General features: G+C 32.5%; 3 protein-coding genes across 5 annotated transcripts; all 3 read right to left on the reverse strand.

Annotated features, from left to right (window-relative positions):
- Positions 1 to 168: 168 nt before the first annotated feature.
- LOC123013521 (inter-alpha-trypsin inhibitor heavy chain H4-like) lies at positions 169 to 4374 on the reverse strand. Of its 2 annotated transcripts, none has more exons than XM_044412087.1 (13): positions 4231 to 4374; positions 3689 to 3842; positions 3395 to 3640; positions 3005 to 3208; positions 2153 to 2959; positions 1797 to 2088; positions 1459 to 1740; positions 1376 to 1405; positions 1258 to 1290; positions 834 to 884; positions 571 to 780; positions 356 to 524; positions 169 to 305 (listed from the first exon to the last, which is right to left on the reverse strand). In XM_044412087.1, the coding sequence occupies exons 2-13, from the start codon at positions 3827 to 3829 to the stop codon at positions 251 to 253; spliced, it is 2520 nt and encodes an 839-aa protein (XP_044268022.1). In that variant the 5' UTR covers positions 3830 to 3842; positions 4231 to 4374; the 3' UTR covers positions 169 to 250. The 2 variants fall into 2 exon arrangements, with proteins under 2 accessions (XP_044268022.1, XP_044268021.1); XM_044412086.1 differs by having other exon boundaries at positions 1364 to 1405.
- Positions 4375 to 4960: 586 nt separating this feature from the next.
- On the reverse strand, positions 4961 to 8155 carry LOC123013525 (organic cation transporter protein-like). The gene is made up of 4 exons (XM_044412090.1): positions 8045 to 8155; positions 6512 to 6734; positions 6157 to 6461; positions 4961 to 6109 (listed from the first exon to the last, which is right to left on the reverse strand). Exons 2-4 carry the CDS (start codon positions 6730 to 6732, stop codon positions 5157 to 5159), a joined length of 1479 nt encoding a protein of 492 aa, XP_044268025.1. The 5' UTR covers positions 6733 to 6734; positions 8045 to 8155; the 3' UTR covers positions 4961 to 5156.
- A 498-nt stretch (positions 8156 to 8653) lies between these two features.
- Positions 8654 to 11371, reverse strand: LOC123013526 (organic cation transporter protein-like). 2 transcript variants are annotated; one of them, XM_044412091.1, is made up of 4 exons: positions 11164 to 11371; positions 9993 to 10212; positions 9635 to 9939; positions 8654 to 9586 (listed from the first exon to the last, which is right to left on the reverse strand). In XM_044412091.1, the coding sequence occupies exons 2-4, from the start codon at positions 10208 to 10210 to the stop codon at positions 8655 to 8657; spliced, it is 1455 nt and encodes a 484-aa protein (XP_044268026.1). In that variant the 5' UTR covers positions 10211 to 10212; positions 11164 to 11371; the 3' UTR covers position 8654. The 2 variants fall into 2 exon arrangements, with proteins under 2 accessions (XP_044268026.1, XP_044268027.1); XM_044412092.1 differs by lacking the exon at positions 11164 to 11371 and adding an exon at positions 10726 to 10844.
- Positions 11372 to 11481: the final 110 nt, after the last annotated feature.

The raw sequence follows: 11481 nt of genomic DNA on the forward strand, positions 1-11481 counted from the left end.
TTGGGAGTTATTCACTTACCTTTTGAATCCCTACATTTTTACTAACAGAAATACTTAATCTTCTTCAAATATGAACCAATACTTTTTTTATTACTTATTATTTTAAATTCTATTTTTAATTACAATTTTTTTTTTTTCAAAAATAGCAAGCGTGGTGAAACAAAAAACTAGTAAAACATGTTTTATTAACTTGTCCTAAAATTATAGTAGGTACATAAACTTAGTAATCAGTAATCACAGAATAAGAATATTAAGAACTTGCACTTGTGGCTCCTGTTGTAATTGGACAACACACTCCAACAAATCTGTAACAGACATTTTAATAAAATAGCACTAATTTAAGTAAATTTCGTACGTATCCAAAGGACAGAAAAAGTCCTGGAAAATTTTCGCATCTGTTAACAGCGAAAACACTTGTGGACAATGTGGTAAAAGCGTGCACACCCCAGCGGTACCATTTATGGGTGTTTTAGGACACTGGGGAGTTGAGGTCACTGTTTCATTTGTGCTAATTTTATAATTTCCTAAAACAGTCACTTCAAATAAAAGTTTTTTTCTCAAATAATTTACCATTGGGCAAAGTTATTGTTCCATTTTCCATTATAATATCTTTAAGCCATGGTAATTTATTCTTGATGTCTTCGTACAAATCTGTGGTCGTTGGTATTGTAGTTGGAAGTTGAGTTGTTTCAGAAATATACATTGAAGTCACCTCTTGCGCTGTGTCAAATGACTCATATGCGTCATCCGGAAGAATTTGTGCATATTGGGGCGAAGGGGCTACCAGTGGTTTGAATTAAATGTTTGTTATCCAAAATATGGTAATTATTTACCTGCAAACGCAGATGCGGGCACTGGTTGTCCTAAGCTAAGTGTTGGTGCACCTAATTAAAAAAGAGAACAAATTAAATGCACAGTATATTATTTAAACGTCAAGTAATATTATTTAAATATCAATACGTTGTCTAAATTTTATGTTATTTTAGTTACTAATTTTGATTAAAGTTACTGAACGTTTATTATTTTTACTGTGCAAATCTGATTTTTTACTGTGCACTTTTATACTGAACAAATTGCAATAAAATACTGTGCATTTATTATTTTTACTGTGCAAGATATATCATACTAAACATTATTTGTCATTTTATACAGAACAAAATCGAATTGGTTAGAAAATTAAAAACAGATTTAAACGACTGTGCTACTTAGTATTTTTTAACTTAAAATTCTAATTGAGATATGTTATTTTTTTCTTACCTAATCTGTTTGTGTAACTTGTCAATGCATAATCTGAAATCGAAATACTTTTTGTATTAAAAATTCGACAGTGTTGTTATTTACAATTAAACTTTTAGATATTTACGTTTTAACTTACTTCCATTTAGAAAGTACGGCCTGTCGGCAGCTGAAAAAATTGTTATGAATATGAGTATGAGTGACACTCGCAATTTTTCTTACATTTTGAGGCATCTTCCGTATTCACAGCACTCGTATCATTCGGTTTGACCACAACCAAGGAGCTAACTGGTGTCACAAATGAGTATTTCAATGCAATATCTAACGCCTTTTTCGTGTAGGGTTCCTTCTTCTCGGCGGCATCCCTAGCCTCGAGTATTTGTTTAACAGTGAGATAAGCCCAAAGTCTTTCCAAGTCGCCAACTGGGTTTTCAACTTTTGGACTCCAGATGATCGGTCCTCTTAGGCTATTACCTTCGATTGAGGGTGGCACAAATTCATCCTCTTGAATTTACCATTTTAAATATTATTTTTGACATAAAAATTTAATTCTAAAATACCTGCCACTCCAGCAACGACGATTTCGGATCCTCGGAAATAAATTGGAAACACAGTTTTGGTCAGTTTTGTCACATTTGAAACGTATTTGAAGTTAACATTGTTTAACAATGGCGAAGAGATTTGTTTGTAGAATTCTTGCAACTGGAGACTGGCATCAGCTGCTTCGTAAATGTGTCTTGCAAAACCTAAATTTTTCAAAGATATCTTTTGCAAAAATTCGCGATCAGCACCGTCGCCGAATGACAACGAGAATATGGGTGAGCGGATTTCGCCACTGTTCAGTTCAGAAATCTGAAAATTTTACTCTTTGTTAGTGCAAACTTGAAGATTGGTTTAAGTTTAAGTTTAATCTTACAGCAGATGTGATTTTCTCAGTGTTGGTTTCACCCATTGTTGGCTCACCATCAGTCAAAAACATAATAATCGGTTGGTGTGTATTTTTCTTATCTTCTTTATTCTTTTTCACAAGTTTCAAACCAACTTCCAATGCAGATTTAATATCGGTACCTCCGTACGCGTTCAACTTGTCAACAACTTTCTTCGCTTTTTCTTTATTTTCTTCGGTGGCCTGGTAAGCCGGAGGCAAAACCTGGTTTGTTTTATTCTTCTTAGGGGCATCTGGAGTGTCATACAAAGGCCAAGGATCTTCACCAACTTCATAATCAACTTCAACCTTATCAACATTCCAGACTTTTACAATCGAACTGAATTCCACAATATTGAATAAATCTTCATTTTTCAATTCACTCAAAATACTATTCATTGCTTCTTTTAACTGTCTGATTCTGTTTCCTTCCATACTACCACTGGTGTCCAAAACGAAAATAACTTGTTTCGGTAGAGCTTCCACATCAGTGGGGGCAAAGAAGTGGACGAAATAACCATCCTTGAGTAAGACCTCGCCTCCTTTGGGGTCTCTTTCAACATCATATTGCACCACGAATTGGCCGGCTAAACCATTTTCTTCTTTTGTACCTAAACCAGTTGCCAATTGCTTTTGTCGTTCAATATTCGGACTGAATTTAACCGTTGCTGAAGTTGAATTAATTTTGTTGATTTCGGCCAATGAGGCGACTTTATCGTCGTTTTTGGAAATCTCGTTTCCGGTTCGAAGAGGGGGAGATTTAACGAATTTCAGTGGTTTGCTTTCGTCGATATGTACCTAAATTTTTTTTATTTATTGGGGTTTTTATAATGGGAAACTTACCTCGACATTTAAATCTTTGACTGGTTGCCCTGGATGGATGTTAATTACAATTTCGTATTGTTCGTTTTGACGTTGAAGCAATTCTTCGTAAGTTAGAGTGAAAACTGCTTTCTTTTGCGGTTCGATGTTTACAGAAACAGTGAATCTGTTGGAATCTCTTGCGTTAGCCTCGACATGAGCGGCTGCTTGTCCTCTTCCAACGGCCTAAGGAATTTTTTTGTAACAATTGTTGACGAATAAGACAAGAATTTGACACGGTAATGAGGATATTATGTTTAATTTTAGAATTATCAAGAGTTGTGAGCTCTAAATTATTTAAGTTACTCATCGCACCAAATGACCTTGCAAAAGTCAATAGGTTGTAAACAAAATTAATAATTAAGTGTTTACCTCATTATAAATTTGTTTTGCTTCTTCTTTTTCTTTTACATACGCTTTGTAGCTTTTCCCGTCGATTTCCATCACGAATCCAGAAATGTACGCAGTTTCGGGCAACACAACTGAAAAAGTTGCCTCCTGTGCTGTTTTCGCTAAATTCTTCACTTTACTAACAACTGAAGTTTTGGCAAATCGATTTGATACGTTTGTGTCCACCTTCATTTCGTAAATTTTTGGTACGATTGGTGCAACATCCTCCTATTAAATTATTTTTCATTTTGAGTTTAGAAAATAGTAAAATTGTACCTTATTAGGGGCAACCTCACTTGAAGATTCTTTCGAAGGTTCTGTGGATGACACCACTAAACTATTTCTGTCTGTGGCAAAGCCAAAAGTAGCAGAAATGCATAATGCAAAGCAGAATCCTAGTTGGACTTTATTTTTCATTTTGTTTTGAATTCTGTAAAAATTTGTTTTTAATGTTGGTTTGTTTGCGACAGACTATGCACTGGTTTTTAGATTGCTGGTAGTTGATTTATAAGCTGATTAAATTTGCATGATAATACAAACAAATGCATTTCAACACTGCGAGTTTATAGTACCATTACAGATGGTAATTTAGATTGCTGGGACATGGGTTTTCCCCAATCCCCATTATCATTCAGCTTACTGAGAAACTCCATGTAAACAGTGTCTTCAGTAATTACTAGCAAATCACGACATATCGATTGTGATAACTTTTCAAAATTTATCTATAGTGTTGTGAAAACAAAATTTTAATTTTGATTAAATCTGTTGCATAATAATTTATTGACAAAATTTTAAATGTTTCTTACAGTTTTACTTACAAGCAAGGAGTAAAAAAGTCAATCACAACCACAATACAAGATTATACCAAGAGTCGGCACTGAATGTTAACTAGTGAATTTAAAACCGGTATTATATTGTACAAGAGTCTCCCACCAAATCAATTTAAAATATGACCTCGCGGGTTATCCCAAGAAGTAATTTAACTAAATAACACAATTCTTGTGTATCTTATCACAAGAGATTGTGCTTCTGGTAGCAGGAATATACAAATTGTTTCATTTATCTCTGCTGACTAGCAAGAAATATTTCGGAATTTTTGAACGTTACTTATTTTTTTACTTATGATAGCGACTAGTTCCTGAAACAGGATCGTTATGTTATACTTAATTATAACAAAAGATGCCGACTTTTTGATTATCATATTAATATTCATTCATGGTAAACAAATATTTCTTCGTAAACGTCAATCTAAAGTATCGGTTTGTTCATTGAAAAAAGTATCTGATTTTTTTTGTTTTCTAAACAAGTTATTAGCTAGTGTTCTCCAGAATTTTTATAAAAAAATTAATTACTTAATGCCTTGTCAATGTTTGTTTATTTATTTCTTTTGTATTTGTTTGTATAATCTTGATTTTTTATAATAATAAGCACAACACAAGAATTTTGAGGCCGTCATTAGTGTAAATGGCAATAGAAAAATTAATATATCCGCATATGACGAACATTTTATTATGCAAGCTTTTATATAAGTTTTAAGAATAAGAGATGGAGTACAAGTCAAGTACATGATAAATAGTTGTTTATATTCAATTGTAAAAAATAAATGTGGCATTAAAACAGTCAACTGAAATTAAGAAAGAAGGGTCATCTGATTTTTTTGTTCTAGACTGTACTGTAGAAGGGGATTTACGATTTTTGAATGTTAGATAACTTATTTGAGACTTTATTTTTTGACTCTTTATTTTCATTTTGTTTCCGAATTACAATCCGTTGTTTTTACAAACTGTTCCGCTTCTTCAATTGTATCAGGTAATTTGCAATCAAGTGTCTCGGGTAATTTTATACAAAGCACTGCTCCAATAAGGGGTACAATCCCAAAAATAACCGGTGGCAACCACGTCTGAAGTGTAATAAGTCCTGCAATAAACGGTGCAGCCATCGAGCCAAATCTTGCACACATTGACGATGTGCCCACACCAATATTTCTAACAACAGTCGGGAAAAGTTCTCCTGAATAAATGTACACCGTTGGAAAAGACACAATTAATGCAAACATGTCTACACAGCTCAAAGATATCCTTATCCACGCTGGTTCTTCAGGAACCAAAGCTATCAAAAGACAAGAAATCCCTGCTAAAATGTTGCTAAAAATTAAAGTTTGTTTTCGTCCCCACGCTTTCACAGCCCAGATTGAAAAGAAAGTACTAGGGATTTGGATAACACCAGATAGAGCTACGTTAATAAAAATATTTCCTCCCATTTGGCCAATGTATTGTGCACTTCCGTAGAAACATAATCCGCAGACGAACCAGTTGAAACCAACACAAAAAGTGTACATTCTCATTATTGGCGTTTTTACTAAATCTAAAATGTTGCCAGCTTGTTTCTCTTCACTGATTTTGTTCTTTTTCATATAGTTGTAAACGTCTTCTTTGATATTTTTCGTCGGGAGTTTGTTATAATGGGCGGCTTTTTCTAAAAGTTTGATTGCTTTGTCCTTTTTACCAACTGTTAGTAACCAACGAGGAGACTCTGGCAGAACCCAATAGTAAGAGATTAGAATAACAGCAGGTATGGATATTGCAATTTGGAAATATTTCCAGTCTCGGAGAAAATAGGAAAATAAGGGCATTAACATGTGGCCGAGATTAAAGGGGATTTGGTAGAGAATTCCCATTGTGGTTCGCCACTGTAACCCTAAAATTTATTTAGTTTTTTGTTGGTGTAAATGTATTGGTACTTACCCACTAACTCCATTACTAGTACAAAACTAATGACCATTGTACCTCCCGTCGCCAGAGCAGTCAAAAAACGCATTACAAGAAAGAGTGAAAAATAGGGAACAAACGCAGTACAAATCCCACAAACAACTTGCAACACCACAGCTCCAGTCAGTGGACCTCTTCTTCCAAATCTATCAGAAAGGTAACCGAAAAGCATATTCCCGAACAGTATCCCAAGCATGGTTATAGTCTGGGCTAGACTTGCTAGATATGTCCTAGTACACACAAGGTCCCTTTGGGTGACGATTGTTTCAGTAAAAATTGATCTGCGTTTAAAAAAAATTATAAAAATGGAAATTAAAAAAATTAATTACACCTGTCAAAAATGTGTTTATTACAATCATTGGAACATTTATCACTTTTGTTATCAATGCAGGAGAATTCTACAGGAGGTGCTAGAAACACAATGCCGAGTTGGTGCCAAGCTACCGGAAATTTGACGAGAAAAATCATGAAACATACTGCTATGTGCCATCTTCCAAGGATTCCAATCGATTTTTGGATGATGTCCGAACCTGCCTCATCTTTCTGCGTCATTGCTGAAATTAAATGCATTTTTTAAAGTGAAATGGTGCTCTAACACACAATTTTTTGTGACAATCGTATTCAGAGAAATATTAGAAATATCCAAAATATCCAAGATTTTATCAGTTTTCAAAAGACAATTTTACATTTTACTTAAGTTACTAATAATGTTTAACATTTTTTATACAACACATTTTAGCACTAAAAGACAGTAGGTATTTTCTTCTGGACCTCTTGGGGTCGCAAATGAAATAACATTTTTAGAAATTATAAGAGAATTAAAAAGCAAAATATTCTGGATGTATATGATACTTGAATATCTGGTTATTATTATTTAGTTTTTGTTAATAAAACATTTAAAAAATGTTCTAGAACGGCAAAGTATTTTGCCGACTTAGCAAAAAAAAACAAAATACTTACCGACGAGTTTGGGATAGCAACAAGTAAATACAACTTACTGTCGTGGCAAACAATCAAATAGAGCTCAATAGCGCAAAAAAGTTATTAATTTATCTGTTCGACGTTTAATATCATGAAACTTTTCAAATTAATTTTTAATATTATTTTTAGCATGCATAACAATATTATAAGGGGGCTTCTTCAAATTCGGGGCTCCGCGGGAAAATCCCCGGTTGCATGTTATCTAGTCCAGCCTATCTGTCTGTTTTCTATTCTTTTTCGTTTATTCTTTTGAAAAAGTTCTTCAAAAAAGTATGGAATCATTGAAAAAGTTCTTCAAAAAAGTATGGAATCATTTCTAGTTGCTACTTTATTAAACATTTTCGATTTAAAATTCCTTCCTGGCTAATACATTTCAGAAACAAGTTATTTTAAATACACACCTGCACAGATACTTCTGTACTTGCCTGGAAAATATTGGCATTATTATTATTTATTTTAGAAGATTTGAATTTTTGTGAAGAAAAGCAAATAATAAATTTCAATGTTTGTTACATAATGTGCTATGCTACATAGTAAAGAGATTTATTAAAAATTAATTGCTTTGTAAATAAACACAGCTATTTTCGAAATAATATGTTTTAACACTTTGTTAAAACACTACATTAGCATAAATGTAAAGGATTAAGATAAGATATTTGTTTTTAATTTTAGTATTTGTAGATAAAAATATCATGTGAAAAGTATTGTTTACAGTAGTCTGAGAAACAATAATTATCGACTCCGATATAGTTTCAGCCCTTCATAAAACAATAAATATTGTTTACAAGACAAACATTTAAACAAATTGATTTATTATTGGACAAAATCTGTTGTTTACTTATTTTTTTGGCACTAAATTACCAAACTTTTTAATTAGACTTACTTTTTAACTAAACACTACTACACTAAGAAATGTTACTAAAGCATAATTTGGAATCACAAACTAATGAAAATTAACGTGTGCTTTGCAAACACAATGTTACAATACTGAAATACCTGTAGTAAAGATGGGAAACAGACATAGATAACCGAAACACAATAGTAAGAGATTGATGACGTTATGGGACGCATTTATGTGAAAATATATTACCTATTAAACTGGATACGACAAGGATTTATATTATTACATCAAAGTAATATATCTATAATTGTACCTAAACAAAACGGTAAATCTTTTTTCTCAAAAACCCATTATTTTCAAATAAAAATTGTTTTTGAAAAGGTAATTAATCAGTAAAACCGTTTGAAATATTTGGTGGATGCGCCGCCGCCGGGAAGATTGAATTATTACTAATACTACTTTGTTGATAACTAACTTCTACATATTTATTAAAAAATGGGAGTATATACAATATTGAAAGACTCCGAATTTGTTAAAATAAAGTAGAAAAAATGGAATTCAAAACACCTGTGTTGAAATTTTTCTACTTAGAATTGGACAAAACTTTTTACTAACATGTATCTTGATTTATTTCATTTATGTGTCATTATTACTAGTGTTTTTTAACAAACTGTTCCGCTTCTTCAACCGAATCCGGTAATTTACAATTAAGAGTTTCGGGTAATTTTATACAAAAAACTGCCCCAATAAGGGGAGTAACCCCAAAAATCACCGGCGGTAACCACGCTTGTACTACAACAAGTCCTGCAATAAACGGTGCAGCCATTGAGCCAAACCTAGCACACATTGACGATGTTCCCACACCAATATTTCTAACAACAGTCGGAAAAAGTTCTCCTGAATAAATATAGACTGTTGGAAAAGAAACAGTTAATGCAAACATGTCAACACAACTCAACGTTGTCCTAATCCAAGCTAGTTTCTCAGGCACAAGGGCTATCAAAAGACAAGAAATTCCTGCTAAAATGTTGCTAGAAATTAAAGTCCGTTTTCGTCCCCACGCTTTCACAGCCCAGATTGAAAAGAAAGTACTAGGGATTTGGATAACACCAGATAGAGCTACGTTAATAAAAATATTTCCTCCCATTTGGCCAATGTATTGTGCACTTCCGAAGAAACATAATCCGCCGACGAACCAGTTGAAACCAACGCAAAATGTATACATTCGCATTATTGGCGTTTTTACTAAATCTAAAATGTTGCCAGTTTGTTTTTCTTTACTGATTTCGTTGTTTTTCATATATTTGTAAACGTCTTCCTTAATATTTTCCGTCTTGAGTTTGTTATAATGGGCGGCTTTTTCCAAAAGTTTGATTGCTTTCTCCTTTTTACCAACTGTTAGTAACCAACGAGGAGACTCTGGTAGAAACCAATAGTAAGAGATTAGAATAACAGCAGGTATGGATATTGCAATTTGGAAATATTTCCAGTCTCGAATGAAATAGGAGAATAAGGGCATTAACATATGACCAAGATTGCCGGGGATTTGATAAAGGATACCCATTGTGGTGCGCCACTGTAACCCTAAAATTTATTTAGTTCTTTTGTTGGTACAACTTTATTGGGTCTTACCTACTAATTCCATCACTAGTACAAAACTGATGACCATTGTACCTCCCGTAGCCAAAGCAGTCAAAAATCGCATAATAAGAAAGAGCGAAAAATAAGGAACAAACGCAGTACAAATTCCACAAACAACTTGCAACACCACAGCTCCAGTCAGTGGACCTTTTCGACCAAACCTATCAGAAAGGTAACCGAAAAGCATATTCCCGAACAGAATCCCAAGCATGGTTATAGTCTGCGCCAGACTTGCTAGATATGTTCTAGCACACACGAGGTCCCATTGGGTGATGATTGTTTCAGTAAAAATTGACCTGCGTTTAAAAAATTGATAAAACTGGAAATTAAAGAAAATAGTTAGTTACACCTGTCAAAAATGTGTTCATTGCAGTCATTGGAACATTTATCAGTTTTGTTATCAATGCAGGAGAATTCTACAGGAGGTGCTAGAAACACAATGCCAAGTTGGTGCCAAGCGGCCGGAAATTTGACAAGAAAAATCATGAAGCATATTGCTATGTGCCATCTTCCAAGGACTCCAATCGAGTTTTGGATTATGTCCGAGTTTGTACTATCTTTTTCCATTGCTGAAATAAAATTTTATATAATTTCCAGTTACTATTTTTTAAAAATTTTCGATTTAGGATTTTTTTCTAGGCATTCCTTTTCAGAAATAAATGATTATAAAATGTCTGTAAATACAGAGAAAAATGCCAGATAAGGTATGATACCAGGGACATGGAAAAAATGTTAAAAAAAAAATGTATCTATAAAAATTTCGAAGTTATGAGAGTGTAAATTTTGCACTTTGCCTCTACTTATTTCTGTTGGAAAATAATTATCTAAGTTTTTTTTTGCTATAGGCTATTAAAAGAGGAAACAAAGAAGCTGTATCCTAAATTGTAACTCTGTTCAATGTGATTTGAGGCTTTTATTGGCAAAATTTTTGTACCTTTACTAAACAATTGTAAAAAGCCTATACAAGATCATCAGTATCATTAAATAGCAACAAAAAATGTCAAATCTCAAAAAATAAATATAAAAATTTTTTGTCAGAGAATTTTTTTTTTAATATTTTTTTCATGTTCGTGGTATCTTACCTTACTTGAAAATTTTCTCATTCTTACTATTGTTATTTATTAAATTCTTTGTGAGTAATATGCAAAAATCAAACTAAAAGTTTGTTACATAATATGCTTTGATGAGTAAAGAAATTTACAGAGTAATTGTTATCTAAAGAAGGCTACTGAAATAAAATGTTTAAACATTTTGTTAGAATACTAAATAAGGATGATTGCAGAGGATTTAGATAAGATATTTATTTTTTAATTTTAGTATTTGTAGATAATGAAATTCATGTCAAATACATTGTTTACGAAATAATGATAATGCACTCGATACATTTCAGTCTTTCATAAAGTAATAAATATTGTATACAAGACAAGCATTTAAACAAATTGATTTATTATTGGACAAAATCTGTTGTTAAGTTATTTTTTTGGTACTATTAAATTACAAAACTTTTTAATTAAACTTACTTTTTAATTAAACACTACTACACAAAAAATGTTACTAAAACAAACTTTAAAAACACAAACTTATCAAAGTGAGCGTGTACTTTGTAAACACAATGTTACAATACTGAAATACCTGTTATAAAGATGGAAAACAGACATATAGATAACCGAAACACAATAGTAAAGGATTGATGACAATATGAGACGCATTTGTGTGAAAATGTATTAAACTGGATACGACGAGGATTTGTATTTATTATATTAAATTAATTTTAGCTGTACTTAAGTAAAACTGCTAAGTACTTTTTTCCAAAATTCTATCTTAGACAAAAATTATCT

This window comes from Tribolium madens, unplaced genomic scaffold, assembly GCF_015345945.1.
Source record: "Tribolium madens isolate multiple individuals breed KSU strain unplaced genomic scaffold, Tmad_KSU_1.1 Scaffold_96;HRSCAF=242;Tcas5.2_LG5, whole genome shotgun sequence".
Classification (NCBI taxonomy): domain Eukaryota; kingdom Metazoa; phylum Arthropoda; class Insecta; order Coleoptera; family Tenebrionidae; genus Tribolium; species Tribolium madens.

Excerpts from the sequence above, each read along its gene's own strand:
- LOC123013521 (XM_044412086.1), bottom strand. The coding sequence starts at position 3,829 with ATGAAAAATAAAGTCCAACTAGGATTCTGCTTTGCATTATGCATTTCT. Across the intron at positions 1,741-1,796 it reads CGTCGTTGCTGGAGTGGCAG|AGGATGAATTTGTGCCACCC; the intron begins GTATTTTAGAAT and ends GGTAAATTCAAG. Across the intron at positions 525-570 it reads AACAATAACTTTGCCCAATG|GAAATTATAAAATTAGCACA; the intron begins GTAAATTATTTG and ends TGACTGTTTTAG.
- LOC123013525 (XM_044412090.1), bottom strand. The coding sequence starts at position 6,732 with ATGACGCAGAAAGATGAGGCAGGTTCGGACATCATCCAAAAATCGATT. Across the intron at positions 6,462-6,511 it reads AATAAACACATTTTTGACAG|ATCAATTTTTACTGAAACAA; the intron begins GTGTAATTAATT and ends TTTTAAACGCAG. Across the intron at positions 6,110-6,156 it reads ACTAGTAATGGAGTTAGTGG|GGTTACAGTGGCGAACCACA; the intron begins GTAAGTACCAAT and ends AATAAATTTTAG.
- LOC123013526 (XM_044412091.1), bottom strand. The coding sequence starts at position 10,210 with ATGGAAAAAGATAGTACAAACTCGGACATAATCCAAAACTCGATTGGA. Across the intron at positions 9,940-9,992 it reads AATGAACACATTTTTGACAG|GTCAATTTTTACTGAAACAA; the intron begins GTGTAACTAACT and ends TTTTAAACGCAG. Across the intron at positions 9,587-9,634 it reads ACTAGTGATGGAATTAGTAG|GGTTACAGTGGCGCACCACA; the intron begins GTAAGACCCAAT and ends AATAAATTTTAG.